This window comes from Hypomesus transpacificus, chromosome 17, assembly GCF_021917145.1.
Source record: "Hypomesus transpacificus isolate Combined female chromosome 17, fHypTra1, whole genome shotgun sequence".
NCBI classification, from domain to species: Eukaryota; Metazoa; Chordata; class Actinopteri; order Osmeriformes; family Osmeridae; genus Hypomesus; species Hypomesus transpacificus.
This window is the reverse complement of record NC_061076.1, coordinates 54,630-71,384: the sequence shown is the minus strand read 5'-3', so window position 1 is coordinate 71,384 and position 16,755 is coordinate 54,630. Positions and strand designations below refer to the sequence as shown.

General features: G+C 48.5%; 1 protein-coding gene and 1 long non-coding RNA gene across 2 annotated transcripts; one reads left to right on the top strand and one right to left on the bottom strand.

Moving 5' to 3' along the window:
- Window positions 1–1,807: 1,807 nt before the first annotated feature.
- LOC124479567 lies at window positions 1,808–4,564 on the bottom strand. Its single transcript, XR_006957445.1, has 4 exons — window positions 4,299–4,564; window positions 3,594–3,707; window positions 2,908–3,282; window positions 1,808–2,666 (listed from the first exon to the last, which is right to left on the bottom strand). It is a non-coding gene; the product is annotated as an uncharacterized LOC124479567 (long non-coding RNA).
- A 1,288-nt stretch (window positions 4,565–5,852) lies between these two features.
- Window positions 5,853–15,255, top strand: tlcd3a (TLC domain containing 3A). The gene is made up of 5 exons (XM_047039018.1): window positions 5,853–6,462; window positions 9,633–9,719; window positions 10,563–10,782; window positions 12,643–12,738; window positions 13,865–15,255. Exons 1-5 carry the CDS (start codon window positions 6,341–6,343, stop codon window positions 14,186–14,188), a joined length of 849 nt encoding a protein of 282 aa, XP_046894974.1. The 5' UTR covers window positions 5,853–6,340; the 3' UTR covers window positions 14,189–15,255.
- The last annotated feature ends 1,500 nt before the right edge of the window (window positions 15,256–16,755 follow it).

Genomic DNA, 16,755 nt, shown 5'->3' with positions numbered 1-16,755 from the left:
CTAAGACATATGATCTGTTTGGGAGGAGCCCAATTTGTGAGGAGAAGGATAGTCATGCTCTCTCTCTGCACCCTGTCTCTGTACTCATCCCCTAGCACAGCGAGTCACAAGCCTGTCATTCCCTCTGCCAGATTTGCGGTTGGTTTAGTGATGTGGGTTAGGTATGAAGGACGTTGGTTTGGATTAGACTAGAACATCTGGAACAAAATAACTCAAGTTAAAAGCAGCTATTCAGAGAGCATTAAATATTTGATGTGTTTTTTTCTGTTAGAGCAGAAAGAGAAAGGAGAGAGAGAGAGAGAGAGAGAGGGAGAGAGACAGAGAGAGAGAGACAGAGTGAGAGAGAGAGAGAGAGAGAGAGAGGAGAGGAGAGAGCTGTGAGAAAGTAAGATCCTGTCCTTATGTTTGAGTCAGCTGACCTCTGGTCAATTTTTTGGGGTCATTTCTGGTCTCATGGGGACAGAAACAGTGAAGCCATGAACGTCAGAGAGAGAAAGGGGAGGACATGTTGGAAATGTGCCAGCCTGGAATCGAACCTGGGCCCTTGCGGTAAGGCCTGAGAGGTATGCACACTTTACCGGTGATCCAGAATATCACAACACTTTAACTCTTTCTTATCGGTAGAGTTTTGCAAGAAATAGGCTACATACGGTATTCATGAGGTAATTCACACTTAAAATAAAATGAATTCAATGGGTAGTATGGTTGCAAAGATAATCATCCTAAACAAACATCTACTTCATTGGAAATGAATGACTTCTCTGAAAGAAGAGCTACACTCACTCAACACCCATCGCACACGTGACTGGCTACACACACATCCTCACAACGCACACACACATACACCACACACACACACCACACAACATGAACACACACACACAGCTCTGAGGCTACCTTACGTAATAACTCAGTATACCAACACAAACAGATGACTTTCACGGTACCATTTATGTTTCCTGTGTACACACACACACACACACAACCACACACACACACACACAACCACACACACACACACACAGACACACACAGACACACACACACACACACCACACATGCATGAGCGCATGCCATATGGTCGTCTCTCAGAGGGGATGCTGTGGAGCAGCAAACCTCTGTGTGACTCCTCCCACTGCTAACAAGCTCAGAGTTAACCCAGAGCTGCCTTGGGCTGGGGTAGAGTCCACCTTGAGTAGGGGATGAAATGCTGGAGGGATTAGCTCTCATTGCGCAACTTAGAGAGTGCTTACAGTTCCTAACCCCCCCTGTGATCCAGACTCCACCATCAAGGTGACATAAAACTTGAGTATTGCAGGCATAAAGCTGTTTATTCATTAGACACTTTAGTCCAAAAAGAATTATGTGTCACAGTATGAGAGTTGTGGCCCAGTTATGTAGCCCTAGTTATAAAGCACTAGTTATGAAGCACTAGTTATGAAGCACTAGTTATGTATCCCTATGTGAAGGATCTACTGTGGAAGGCTTCCCTGCTGTATGGTGAAGGATCTACTGTGGAAGGCTTCCCTGCTGTATGGTGAAGGATCTACTGTGGAAGGCTTCCCTGCTGTATGGTGAAGGATCTACTGCAGAAGTGTAAGCTGCACTTCCTGAGGCCTGGAAAGCTGAACACCAAACTTTGGATCAATGGATGCAATCAGCTTAGTGCTGATTCCAGGAGAAAGGCTGCCAGCAAAGAGTCAGCTGCCTCACGATCCTCAAAAACACACCCACACAGTTATGTCATATTAAAATAGTTTATTATGTATTTTTTATCATCTATTTGTGTAAAAAAAACAAAAAATAATTGAATAATTAAATATTTTTTATTTACCATTTGGTGACATAGTTTTAAGTTTCCGTGAGATCATAGAATGTTCTGTCTCTGATTGGTCACTTGGAAATCAGCGTCCATGATGTGGTTGGCCAGAATTTAAACTATTTATAACTGCTGCTATCCTCCAAAGTAGTCACCTTTTACTGGCAAACCAGGAACTCCCTATCGACAGATTCGTTCGAAGGCAGAGATGGTCTCAAAAACACAGCAGAATGAGATGGCTTGCTCGTGACTTTAAACTCTCGACAGAATATACGCCCAAACAGGCTCAAAAGGCGTTTTGTATTTCTTTCCCACGAATCTGGAACTAATGGTCTTATTCCGCTTCTATTTCCAGATCCTACAGTTCATTTCATCTGCCCCTCGGGTCGAGCCCATATGACTGACGCAGCAGATTAGAGACTGCATGTGCAATCACATGAGAAGCTAAACTTAAATTTACATTACATTTAGTCATCTAGCAGACACTCTTATCCAGAGCGACTTACAGTAAGTACAGGGACATTCCCCCCGAGGCAAGTAGGGTGAAGTGTCTTGCCCAAGGACACAACGTCATTTGGCACGGCTGGGAATCAAACCGGCAACCATCTGATTAATAGCCTGAAACCCTAACCGCTCAGCCATCTGACCCCCAAACTTCCTACACACACTACAAATGTTTACATGTTTTTCTGATAATAGTTCGCAAAGTCTGCCAGTTTGAGGCCTTAAAGGGACAACAGGTGAAGCCAGTGGCAGGTTGTAGGGCAGTGGACACCGCTGGCTTCAGTCGGTTCTCACCATCACCCCAACTTCCCAGTGAACGTCAGACCAGCAAACAATGCCCCACCTGTAAACAGAGATTGATATATATTTCTTTTTACATTATTTAACATTAGAAAAACAACGTTATTTACACATGCGTGTTTCAGCTGAGCTTGAGGCTGTACCGTGATGGACCCAGGTCACACATTGAGGAGTAGCAGCTTTAACATAATAACTGTACTTACATTCATTTGGGTTCACAGTGAAGAAGGTGTGTGTGTGGTGTGTGTGTGTGTGTTCATCTTCACAGTATGTATCACACTCACCCACAGCTGCCACCCCTGCTATCGTTCCTATGGCTATTCCAGCAATTTCACCTGGCGAAAAACCTTCACTTTTCTGCTCGCTGCTGATATTGGTTGTTGGTGAATTCTCTTCACTAGAACTGGTGGGATTGGTTAGAGTGGAGATCTCTTCAGTAGTGCTGGTGGGATTGGTTAGAGTGGAGATCTCTTCAGTAGTGCTGGTGGGATTGGTTAGAGTGGAGATCTCTTCAGTAGTGCTGGTGGGATTGGTTAGAGTGGAGATCTCTTCAGTAGTGCTGGTGGGATTGGTTAGAGTGGAGATCTCTTCAGTAGTGCTGGTGGGATTGGTGGTAGGCTGGGAGGGTTGTGAAATTGTGATAGCTCCACAGAGAATTACTGGTGAAAGAAGAGGTTTGTGTTTAAGACTGAAAGAGTCTGGCTGTTTAACAACTGGCTGTTTAAGATAACTTTCATTTTGACACTGCCACAACGAATGCCAACAGGGGTATTACACTAGACAAACACAACCCAACAGCTGTTGGCGTTTGTTGGTGTTTGTTGGGTGAGTGTGAGAATGACAGTTGTCTTTCTAAACCCAACAGGCAACAGTAGAATTGTTGGTGTTTGTTAAGGCAGTGTGAACTAGCCTCTGGGAAAGCTTGTCTTTGTCTTTGCTTGTAGTTGTACATATGAATTAACTTTTATACCTGTTCCAAGCAGGCACAGAGAGAGAAGGTTCAACATCACAGACATGGTGGTGGTGTTCAGTATTGCTGCTAGGAAAACTGACTCAGATGTGTTATGTTTCGACTGCAAACTATCTGGGAGACATGAGGAGAAGAAATATGAAAATAAATGAAAAACACTTCAGAAAAGGTTGCAAAGCAAATTAATTGGTTTCTAAGATGTGAATATTACAAGAAATTGTATATTAAACAACATGAGGTGTTTGTTGTGAAATAGCCTATGCACAGTTAACTGTTGGAGCCAGTTGGGAAACTTGTGAAGTATATCTTGAAGTTGTTGTGGTTTCTGGAGAAACCCACATTTCTTTTCACAGAATGTCTGGTTGACACGTTCATTTCACATTAACAATTTTAAATATATAGCATTTATTTTATTTTTTATTTCGCCTTTATTAGGTAGGCTAGTTAAGAACAAGTTCTCATTTACAACTGCGACCTGGCCAAGATACAACAGCATCTACTGTACACTGTCTGAATTCTCCATAAAATTCAATTTCAACTCCATGTCACTGTATGTGATTCTGATAATACACCACTGTACAATTCACTTTGATCACAAACACATTAAACACTAATCAAACCCTACCTTTTCAGGGAGATTCTTTATGGTTTCTACACAAAAGAGATCAAAAACTCGTAGCCAACATTCAGCAAATGGCCCCTTACCTGAGAGGATGATCAGGACAGACCTGTGTGTCTCTCTTCTGTTTCAGCAAGACCAGCTGTGAGTAACACTCCTGCTTTTATAACCACCTAAACATCAGACACCCCATCATGATTACATCCCCATGGAAACACTACTCCTCCGAGTGTGGAAGCGGATGTTCATCCTGATAGCTACACGTCCACATATTAGCAGTTTATGACCGGGATCATAAAAGGTCTATTTAAGTATCACTTCTTATCTCTGTGTAATGAGGAACAGGACATAGACGGAGCCTGAACGTCCAGCATTCTCATCATATTCCGTACGACATTACGCCTCATCGTGATGAAACACACACCTTGTATTTCTCTGTTGATTATGTCATCCAAGATCATGGGGATTTTGACATTCAATTATAACATCCAAGACCAAAAGGCACCTAACCCTAACCCAGTTTTGAAGGGTTTCACCCCTCACAGCAATAAACTATACGTTGGTGTATATTAAAGATACTATAGTGTCTGTGTTACGTTAGGTTGACTGTATTTTGAAGACACTAGTGTTTTGTGTTGATTGGTTTAACTGTATTTTAAAGATAGTGTAGTGTTTTGATTGGTTTGACTATTGTGAAGATACTAGTGTTTATGTTGATTGGTTAGACTGGGTCTTTGTGTGATGTTGGATGTCACAGGACGTCCAGAGCTTTCCAAAGAGGAGGAAGGATCATAGGTATAGATATATTTTTAAATATCTGTATATAGATATCCACATAGGTATAGCTACAAATCTACAATTTAATCTAGGCAGGCAGTTGATAAGGTAGGAGGATGATAGTTAACTATGTGAAATAGAGAGTGTGTGTGTGTGTATGTGGAGAAAGAGAGAGACAGAGAGACAGAGACAGAGATAGAGTGAGTGTGCGTATGTAAGAAAGAGAGTGCACATGTGTGTAAGAGAGAGGGGAGGGCGACTGCAGAGTTAGAACCTAAGGGGATTAGGGTTAAGGTATTATTAGGATTATAACGGGGATCACTGAGTGTTGCACACAGAAAACAGAACAGTGGATCGTGTGTGTGAATTTAACAACAGCGGTTGGTGTGCTTGCCCCCCTACAAGCCTTCTCCTTCTCTAAACACAGACCCGCCGATGCTAACTGCAGAGTAGCCCTAAACGCACGCTCACTGCATTCTCAGCTACACCCCCATTTCGTGCACTGTCATTCATATTTCAGTACTGTGTTTTTTGCATTTCTCCCTGCAAGACTATAACTAGACTAAAAAATATCACCCCAAAAGCCACAAACGCACATAAAGAGGAAGATATTTCAAATGTAATGTTCTGGATTGTAACGTGATTTTTCGTTGAAGCTATTTGGAGAGAGTCATATGGAGACTATTGTGTATAGTCTAGTACGATGATCCCTGATTAAAACCCGCTGTTGTTGACCTGCTACATTTCTTAATTTCGGCCACATTTTGACGATGCTATAATATGGTTGATGTGCCAAGCGGATCTCGTGCTGACTAGGTGGCGCTATCCTGCGGAATGCACATAGTGTTTGTTGTCTGCACTGTCAGGAGACTCAAGGCAGGAATTAAAACCGCTTGTCGAGTCGTTGATGGTACCTCGTCGCAGAGTAGCCTAGATCCCAAGTCCTTGTCTCGTTTCTATTTTGCACAATTATCCCATTCGTTGCGGACTAAATGCACAATTTGCTGGCCGGATTATTCTCTAGGCTGTACATTGGATTGTATCCTGCGGTATGTAGTTAGCTTGTTGGCTAACAGGCTACCCGGCTTTGCGCCAGGAGTGAAGACCAATCAATCACCGGATACCTTCACCGCTAGTTTGTGTGTACTGTGTGGTGCTGCTGAGGCAAGGGGAAAACGCAGCGGTCACCGGTGGCTGGATCTTGTGGCGTGAGCACTAATGCAGTCTAGCCAGCACGGCGATTCCCAGTCACCGGTGTTAAAACGCGGTGTGTAAAACACTCGGGCCATCTTCGAGCCAGATTATAATAGATAGGTCGCCAGCTCAATAGCGGGACAAGTGCAACGCAAAGATGTTGCAAGTGCTGGCTTGCGGCGTCGTAGTGTTTCCAGGTCTCTTCTTCGTCTTTCGGAAAGTACTACCGTCCATTTTCAAACAGTGGACAGATGCCGACGTTGTACTGGTCAGCGAGAGGTAAATATAAATATGCTCATAGTGAAAGTGTGTATCTAGCTAGCTATCATTGGATATGGTTAGCTGGCCAAGCTTTAGCTAGCTAAGAAGCTACGTGCTAGCTGGCCGCGCAAGTGATAAAACAATTTGTGGGTCTAAAGCTTCATACGTCTCTGTAAAGCGCTAATAACATTAGTTCGCCAGGGACTAAAACAAGAGCAGAGGCAAAAATATTTTTTTACAATTATTGGGATGTCTATTTACCCCAATGTCCATTAATGTAATACAATCTTGTTGCAGCGCTAACACCGCAAGAATTGTGACTTGTACAGCGAATTGCAACATATGACCATTCGTATCTGCTCTGTCGTGGTCAAAATGACACGCTTCCACGCGCAGGGGTCAGTTTGATGCTCATTTGAACCCTGTCACTTTACTTAATAATCCCTACAGAGCTACAGCGAGGCTGAGTTACGCAATGTAACGCGCTGAATTGCACCGAGCGGAACGTTTGGCCTTAATCACGCTGTTATTAATTCTCTAATGCTCATCTAACGGAAAATGCATTTTAAGACGCATGTTTCGATGCCTTAGGGGGTTTTGCTGGCTAGCTTGCCATTGCACGGGTGCTGCCATCCATTCAGCCTGGGCTATTTGACCGGATTGCTACTATGTAACGTTGCTCAGTTCATGTGCATGCTCAACAACCGGAGTATTGTTACACGGCCTTCACAGCCCGGGATGGTGGGTGTTTGGGAAAGCGATAGGACTTATCTTTGCCAGCAGCTGTGTTCGTGGTGTCAGAAAGGGGGGGGCCTCTGATTTGGGTAGTTCTTGAGCTTTTATACAGGTTTTGCCATAACTACACCCCCCCCCACCCTCCCTCCCTCCCTTTGAAATTACCCAACTGGGTCATGGGTTTATGGACCGAAACCAAGCAGTGTATGGGGGATTCGAACCCGCGACCTCTTGATCGGCAGTGAAATGCTTTCCCGCAGAGCAATAACCTACATCACATATTTATACCTAACTCACCACCTCTAAGCAGCCTAGGCAGAGTAATGTGCATCATTTTCTATGTGGTCCTAGCTATGTGTTGAATTCATACCTCTTGCTGGTGTCTGTGTAGCAGCTATCTGCATGGTGTTCATGGTACGATTGCAGAGGGGCACCTGAAGTCATGACCTTGCCCTAGTTAGCACAGCAGAGAGGATTAGTATCGTGTCATTTGTGTGCACCAGCCAGGCTACAGCTCTGGGCCATGCACCCGCACAGTGAAGCACACTTTATTATTATACTAATAAATACTGTTATGTTTACGATTGAGTTCCCAAAGCTTACTCAGGTTACCACTCAGGTACCACTCTGTATCTTTGTCGTGGGGGTTTAGAACCTCCATCAGGTGAGGAACCTGGAGTGAAGGAGAACCACCTGTAGACATGTTGCCATGGCTTCTGTCTGTCTGCAGGACAGCTGAGGTGGGGAGGGGGGGAGGGCAGGGGAGGGGGCGAGCAGGGGGGGGGAGGGAGGGAGGGGGAGGGCGGGTGGGGAAGGCGGGGAGGGCGGGGAGGGTGGGGGCAGTGTTAGTAGGGTTAGGGTGGGGGCAGTGTTAGCAGGGTGAGGGTGGGGGCAGTGTTAGTAGGGTGAGGGTGGGGGCAGTGTTAGTAGGGTTAGGGTGGGGGCAGTGTTAGTAGGGTTAGGGTGGGGGCAGTGTTAGTAGGGTTAGGGTGGGGGCAGTGTTAGCAGGGTTAGGGTGGGGGCAGTGTTAGCAGGGTTAGGGTGGGGGCAGTGTTAGCAGGGTGAGGGTGGAGGCAGTGTTAGCAGGGTGAGGGTGGAGGCAGTGTTAGGGTGGGGGCAGTGTTAGGGTGGGGGCAGTGTTAGGGTGGGGGCAGTGTTAGGGTGGGGGCAGTAGGCCTTAGGAGATAGTAGAGCAGATAACGCTGTCTTAGGGAGAAAGATACATGGTATCTTCTTGCCAGGTTGTCTTTGAGTGGGCTACAGTTAGTAGTATACAGGAAGAGAAACCCCCCCCCCCCCCCGTTACACGAACCTCACTCTCATTCCACCCCCGCCCTTACACACGCACACACATACCCCCCTCCCCCCCGCGCGGTTAACAGGGTACTGGAGGACAATGTCTGGTTTGTGCAGATCTAGGTCTTGTGACCAAGCGTGCAGTTATGAGAGCTGAGGAGGGGGAGGGGGTGTTTTATCCAGCTCAGCCCGGGGCTGTCACATGACCCTGGTTACCATGCCAAGCCAGTCACATGACCCTGGTTACCATGCCGAGCCAGTCACATGACTCTGGTTACCATGCCGAGCCAGGGCACCTCTGTGGCGATGCAGGGTGACCCAACACAGTAGCAAGTCTAGAAACAGGAAGTTACTGTCAAGTAAAAACTTAAAGGAGGCATGACAGTCCTCACCTTAGGTAAGGGTCAGGGGTCAGCTGGTTGGGATGGCGAGCCTCATTTAGTCATTTAGCAGACGCTCTTATCCAGCAGACGCTCTTATCTTATCCTTACTTACAGTAAGTACAGGGACATTCTCCCCGAGGCAAGTAGGGTGAAGTGCCTTGCCCAAGGACACAACGTCATTTGGTACGGCCGGGAATCGAACCGGCAAACTTTGGATTACCAGCCCGATTCCTTAACCGCTCAGCCACCTGACTCCTCCTCCAGAGTCTCCCTGGTCGTGTGTAGTCCTGCTGGTCCTGCCCGGCCACAGAGAACAGACCGTGTCGTGTGAGCCAGTCACATGACCCTGGTTACCATGCCGAGCCAGTCACATGACCCTGGTTACCATGCCGAGCCAGTCACATGACCCTGGTTACCATGCCGAGCCAGTCACATGACTCTGGTTACCGTGTCTGCATGTGGTTGATTAAAATGTCCTCATTGTGCTGATGACATGATTGACCTGTGCATGGGGAAACGGCGCTCAGGCAAACTGTACCGCACTATTCATATGTCGCTTTGGATAAAAGTTGCTCTATCAATTAGAAGGTTATGTAAACATCTCGGCAAAGCTTTAGACCAACTTTGTTGAAGTACGATGTCTTTTTAAATTGTATTTACTTTTAGATATTAGCGTCTTGATGGGACGTTAAGCTGTACTAACTGTTGAGGAACTACCTTCCAGTTGGTGTTGGTGCATTGTGTGTGTGACGTGTGTGTGACGTGTTTCTCCAGGCTGGTGTCCTCCATCCACGCTGTCATGGCAACCACAGCGGGCGTCATTGTGGTGTCCGGGTGCAGCAACAACGTCCTGACTGACAGGTGAGGTAGCCAATCACAGTGCACCATCCCTGGTAGGGCTGATCCCTTGGTCTCCTGACCTGATATTCATCAATGATAGAACCGCTTTATCAGTGGTGGAGCAAAAAAAAAAAAAACACACACACACACACACTGGTTTGTTTTTCTGTCCTAGTGGGGCCCGACCAGACTACACACCGAAACACACACAGGCACGCACTTCACACACACCCGTGTCTCCTTATCTCCAAGGCCAGTACTTCCCTGTATCCCTGGTGTCTCCTTGTCCTTGGCACGCTCATCGTCCTCCTCCATCACCAGTCAGATCAAGGCTAACCTAGCATGCAGCATCTCCATTATTTCCTGGCCTGCTTGGCGCTAAGCTAATGCTAACACTAATAGCCTAATCCTTCAGAATTAGTCAGGCCTGGGTTAAAAGAAAAAATATTAGTAATGGTTTAATTAAACCTAATTAAAAGGATGGAAAAATGGAAACACATTAATTATGAAAACTCCATTGCTAAAACCTATATTTTATGACCTTCTGTTATACTTCTATGATTATTATTTTCATATGACGGTAACACACTTTCTGTGTTAAAGAAGGCGTTGTCGAGCACAACCACATTATTCTGAGTCTGCAGCCAGAACAGACCCTGCTCTGTTCTGAAGCCTCTCTACATACAAGAGACCCTTAACAACACTCTCTTGCCACACACACACACACACAAACCCATCAACAGAAAAAAACCGCATTGTGCTTTTCTTCCCAACTTTTGTAAATATGTTTTATTTATCAGTTTTTTCAGTATGTTGGATACTTAAGATTTTTCTAAAAATCTTGTTTATTCCTTTTTCTGTCAGGCACTGGTTGACCACCTACTTTGTGATCTGGTACGGTGTGCCCTACATGGCCTATGACATCTACGCCATGTACCTCAGCCACTACCACCGCTTCCGGGTCAAAGGGCACGAGGAGTACAAGGAACATTCTCTGAGGACGGTCAACACCTTTGTCCGGCGAGAATTCCTGCTGGTCCTCCATCACATCGCTCTGCTCACCATCCTGCTGCCTGTCACTCTGGTGAGGAGGGGGGAGAGGTGGGGGTGGGGAGGTGGAGGAGGGAGTGAGGAAGGGGTGGAGGGGGGGGAAGGACAAGGAGGTGGAGGATCACATGATCAAATTAGTTGGTTGGTTCTTTCCCTAACAGTGTTCTGTTATCGGTCAGACTGTCGAGCTGACGTGTCCTTTTTTAATCAACCGTTTCTTCTTCGTCAGCTCCGCGCTGTTTGTTTTGTTGTGTCACACATCGATGTTGCAACTGAAGAAAATGGCTGTTGTCAACAAGTGTTGGTGATAGGCTGTCGCTCCATCAAGGGAGATGATTGGCTGATTGTGGGCCAGGGAGGGAGTACCTGTGGGGATAGCTAATGTCACTGAGAGCAGCTAGCCTAGCTCATGCGACAATAAGCATCTAGCCTACCTTATGATGCTATGAGCAGCTAGCCTAGCTAGTGCTACTATGAGCAGCTAGCCTACTTTATGATGCTATGAGCAGCTAGCCTAGCTAGTGCTACTATGAGCAGCTAGCCTACTTTATGCTACTATGAGCAACTAGCCTACTTTATGCTACTTTGAGCAACTAGCCTACTTTATGCTACTATGAGCAACTAGCCTACTTTATGCTACTATGAGCAACTAGCCTACTTTATGCTACTATGAGCAGCTAGCCTACCTTATGCTACTATGAGCAGCTAGCCTAGCTAATGCTGCTATGAGCAGCTAGCCTGGCTAATGCTACACCATGTATTATCTTGCTGGCTGATTGTGTATGTCATCACCCAAAGTCACTCTGGTAGAGCAACATCGTAAACAAGCTCAACATTGATTCATGAACAATAGGTGTATTGCATTACTTGTCTGCTGTAAAGTCATATTGACATCTGGCCAATTTGATATGTCATACTGCAAATAAGCGGGACCAGTTGTTAATGGCTACGTAGCTAGCTAACATTTAACTTTCACTGAGGGACTGCGTGCTCACAAGTTGATAACAAATGAAAACTGAATACTTAAACATGTTATGGATGTGCATATCACACGTGTATTAACTTTGTAGTAGTAAAAGTAATTGTTGCCTATATAAGAAATGTATATTACGAGATGATGTGGATATCATCGTATTGCTCAAGTTGTATTTTGCCAGTAGTCAAAAAAACCGGGCAGTTTCAATCATTACCTAGTGAATATTTTCCCCTGTGGTAAGCAAGATGGAAACACACACACACACACGCACACACACACACACACACACACACACACACACACACACACACACACACACACACACAGGTACTGAGGCAGCCATTTTGTGCTGTGCTCAGGTGTAGCCAGGTGGATGGAAACCTGGTCCCTGTGTTTGCTGTGGCTGGCCATGGTGATGTGAGATCAGCTTACCCCCACACCCCCTCCATTATTCAGCTCCAGCTGCTGCTCTGCTCTCCCTCTCCTCCTCTTCCCCCCTCTCCCTCTCCTCTCCTCCTCCCCTCTCCTCTCCTCTCCTCTCTCCTCCCTCCTTTCCTCCCCCTCCTCTCCTCTCCTCTCCTCCCTCCTTTTCTCCCCCTCTTCTCCTCCCTCATTTCCTCCCCCTCCTCTCCTCTCCTCCCCCTCCTCTCCTCCCTCCTCTCCTCCCCCTCCTCTCCTACCTCTCCTCCCCCTCCTCTCCCTGTTGATTTCCTCACCCTCTCTTCTCCGTCTCAAGTGTGAAATATTCTCCACTTCCTCTGTTTTCCCTCCTTTCCTCCTTAGATGTCATTAGTTAGGTTGGGTAAGAGTTAGGGTTTGGGCCAGACTTGCTTTCTCCTACCTGACCACACACACACCGAATGCAGTGTGGCTATAGTGTGTGTGTGATCACCATGGTGATCCTCTCCCATGTCTCAGTTCCTCAGGAGGGAGCAGGGGGATTACTTTATCGGGTGCCTCTTTCTGACGGAGCTGAGCACCCCCTTTGTCTCCCTGGGGAAGATCCTTATCCAGGTAAGACTCACATACACACACATACCTTACACACCTACACACACACACCTAATCACGCACAGCTCTGTGCAGGATTCTGTTTAATTATCAGGGAATGACCTCTGTTCTTTCTGTCCCTTTAACAATCTTCACTACTCCCGCCCTCCCCATCATCCCTCCCTGCCTCCCCATCATCCCTCCCTGCCTCCCCCTCATCCCTCCCTGCCTCCCCCTCATCCCTCCCTGCCTCCCCCTCATCCCTCCCTCCCTCCCCCTCATCCCTCCCTGCCTCCCCCTCATCCCTCCCTCCCTCCCCATCATCCCTCCCTGCCTCCCCCTCATCCCTCCCTCCCCTTCATCCCTCCCTCCCCCTCATCCCTCCCGGCCTCCCCCTCATCCCTCCCTGCCTCCCCCTCATCCCTCCCTGCCTCCCCCTCATCCCTCCCTGCCTCCCCCTCATCCCTCCCTCCCCTTCATCCCTCCCTCCCCCTCATCCCTCCCTGCCTCCCCCTCATCCCTCCCTGCCTCCCCATCATCCCTCCCTCCCTCCCCATCATCCCTCCCTCCCCTTCATCCCTCCCTCCCCATCATCCCTCCCTCCCCATCATCCCCTCCTCCCCTTCATCCCTCCCTCCCCATCATCCCTCCCTCCCTCCCCATCATCCCTCCCTCCCCATCATCCCTCCCTCCCCATCATCCCTCCCTCCCTCCCCATCATCCCTCCCTCCCCATCATCCCTCCCTCCCCATCATCCCTCCCTCCCCCTCATCCCTCCCTCCCTCCCCATCATCCCTCCCTCCCTCCCCATCATCCCTCCCTCCCCTTCATCCCTCCCTCCCCTTCATCCCTCCCTCCCCATCATCCCTCCCTCCCCATCATCCCTCCCTCCCTCCCCATCATCCCTCCCTCCCCATCATCCCTCCCTCCCCATCATCCCTCCCTCCCCATCATCCCTCCCTCCCCATCATCCCTCCCTCCCCTTCATCCCTCCCTCCCCCTCATCCCTCCCTCCCTCCCCATCATCCCTCCCTCCCCATCATCCCTCCCTCCCTCCCCATCATCCCTCCCTCCCTCCCCATCATCCCTCCCTCCCCTTCATCCCTCCCTCCCCTTCATCCCTCCCTCCCCCTCATCCCTCCCTCCCCAGCTGGGGCTGCAGGACTGCTCAGTCCACAAGGCCAACGGCGGGATGGTCCTGCTCAGCTTCTTTGTGTGTCGGATCGCTCTGTTCCCCTACATGTACTGGGTGTACGGCCGCCATTATGGCGTCCCGGTGTACGGAGTCCCCTTCCACCTGCCGCTGTCCGTCAACCTGGGCAGCCTGTGCATCATGGCGCCACAGGTGTACTGGTTCGTACTGCTATGCCGTAAGGGCTACCGGCTCTACCAGCGCAACCGGCAGGCTGCCCTGCACTGCCCGGCACCCGCCTCTCCCCCCAGCCTCACGGACAAGGCCACAGGCGACCAGTAGAGAGGCGCTCTGCTCCACCACGCAAACAACCGACGACTACTACTGCTAATACCCCAGTCCCCCAGAGGAATACTACTGCTACTGCTACTATTGTTACTACTATAACTACACTAGTACTGCTCCTGTTCCACCCCCATTTTCCATCTGCTGAGTTACCCACCTCCCCCTCCTTTCCTATTCCTAAGCCCAGCACTACTGGTGATTGATGACTCCGCCCCGGGGCGGATCTTGATTGGATGTTACTCTTGATTTCTACGGCAACCACCTGGGAGACCCTTTAAAGATGAAGGACAAGGAGAGAAATGGATGAGGAGGCCTCCTTGTTTCCATAGCTCCCACGGAGGGACTACCCTTCTCTCTCCCTCTCTCCCTCTCTCCCTCTCTGTCTCTCTCTCTCTCTCTCTCTCCCTCTCTCTCTCTCTCTCTCTCTCTCTGCAGGGGCTCTGGGTTACAGTGAGGATGAATGAATGCTCTGTCGGGGTTTGTTGATGTTTTGTGTTGTTTTCTGAAGAGTGTTTAAAGTTGTGAAGGGGTTTAGGGTTGGTCCAGTCCTGTGAAGGGTTAGTTTACAGACCCAGGAGTGCAGGTGGGACCTGCTCCGGCTTAGCTTCACTAAACCCAGAGAATGTGATGATGGAACCACCGCCCTGGTCTCCTCCTCCATCACCCCTCCCATCGCCTGTTCCCTTCCCTCGTCACGCCTGTCGTCATGGTGATGAGGATGCCGCAGTGTCCCAGTCTTGGTCACAAACCTGGCCCCGCCCCTCACGTCAGTGGCCCCGCCCCTCACACCAGTAGCCCCGCTCCTGAAGGGGGGGACGCGGTCTCGTTAGGTAGTTGTTCCTCCAGGCCAGCGGAGGGCGATGAAGCTCAGTCTGTTACCATGCGGGACTTCACTTCACCAGCACTGCAGGGAAAGGGTTTGACCCCATCCTGATCACCATGGTAACAGGCATGGCTGCCAGGTGCTTTACACACACTCTTACTGTCATGGCAACCACATACAGGTCAAGTTTATGGGTATGGGGTTACTACAGGTCAAGGGGGTGGGGTTACTATAGGTCAAGGGGGTGGGGTTACTACAGGTCAAGGGGGTGGGGTTACTACAGGTCAAGGGGGTGGGGTTAGATGAGGTCAAGCTTGTAGGGGCATAAGGAGTTTTCTCATAGGTCAATATAGTTATTCTAATAGGGGTGTGTTTGAAAGGGGGTGTGTGATGTGTGTGTGTGTGTCAGGGGGGGGGGGGTTAAGATAATGGGGTGCCTGTCATTGGTTAGAGCAATAAATCGAGCAGAGGCTCCTTGCATACGGCTCCCTGGAGCTGAGTAGAGGAGGGCCCTGAGCTGGGTAGAGGAGGGCCCTGAGCTGGGTAGAGGAGGGCCCTGAGCTGGGTAGAGGATGGCCCTGAGCTGGGTAGAGGAGGGCCCTGAGCTGGGTAGAGGAGGGCCCTGAGCTGGGTAGAGGAGGGCCCTGAGCTGGGTAGAGGAGGGCCCTGAGCTGGGTAGAGGAGGGCCCTGAGCTGGGTAGAGGAGGGCCCTGAGCTGGAGACAGGGGAAGTACACCTGCATGCAACCCTGCTTCTGTCTGTACCGCAGATTCTCACTGGGAAGACCTGACAAGGAAGGCTTTCCAAGGAAGGCTTTTTGGAAGAAGGCTCGTTTAACATTTCATTACGTTCGGTTTTCCTCGCAATCAGACAACAACAGACATCCTGTTTTTAGTTGACACTGAAAGTCACACAATAGCGTGTGTTACCTTGTTTGGCCCGAAGCCTGATAGCTGATTTGTTATGTTGTTAGAGTGCTCTACTAAGGAGAGTGGGGCCAGACAGGAGCAGATGTCCATATGAGTACCTGTTGATGTGATTATTAACTAATATTAACCAGTAATTGCTGGTTGTTTTATTCTCCATGCCCCCATGGCATGTTTAAGAGCTGATGTGAGCTAGCGAGTTAGCGTTAGCATGGAGCACCAATCGTAGGGCTGTAAATAGTGAAGGATGAGAATATGTTTTTAGTGGGATGCATACCATGTGAAATCTAGTTTTTTATGACAACCTGAATAACTTTCTGTAGATTCTGTTAGCACTTTGAAAGTCAGTTGAAGCCATCATTCTGCACTTGTAGAATGTTTGTATCACACACACACACAGTAACTTCTGCACAGACTCGTTCCCGATATTGTTCCTGTTCTGGAAGTGAATCATTAAGGGGCTCATCAAGAGCCTTTACAATATGCAGGTGTGTTGGTGAGCAGGTGGAACTAACAGTGTGTGAGTGTGACTAAGAAGTAGTTTCTGAGTTAACCTTAAGAATGATTTTATTGAAAGAATCAGAGAGGCCATTTAGAAGCCTAAGCTGTTGAATAACCCAGGGTGTTCCCTACCGTAGTAATCTATGCACACCAGCCCTGTCTGCACATTTGCATCAGTGACGTAAGCATGGCACCAGACCTTTCTTCTTTATCCACGTTGGAGGAACTGTTCACACAGCAGGGCCTGGTGGGAGAGATGTGTGCTGCGGACATTGGCGGAGAGCTGTCAGCTAACCATCGGAGCGAGAGCAGGG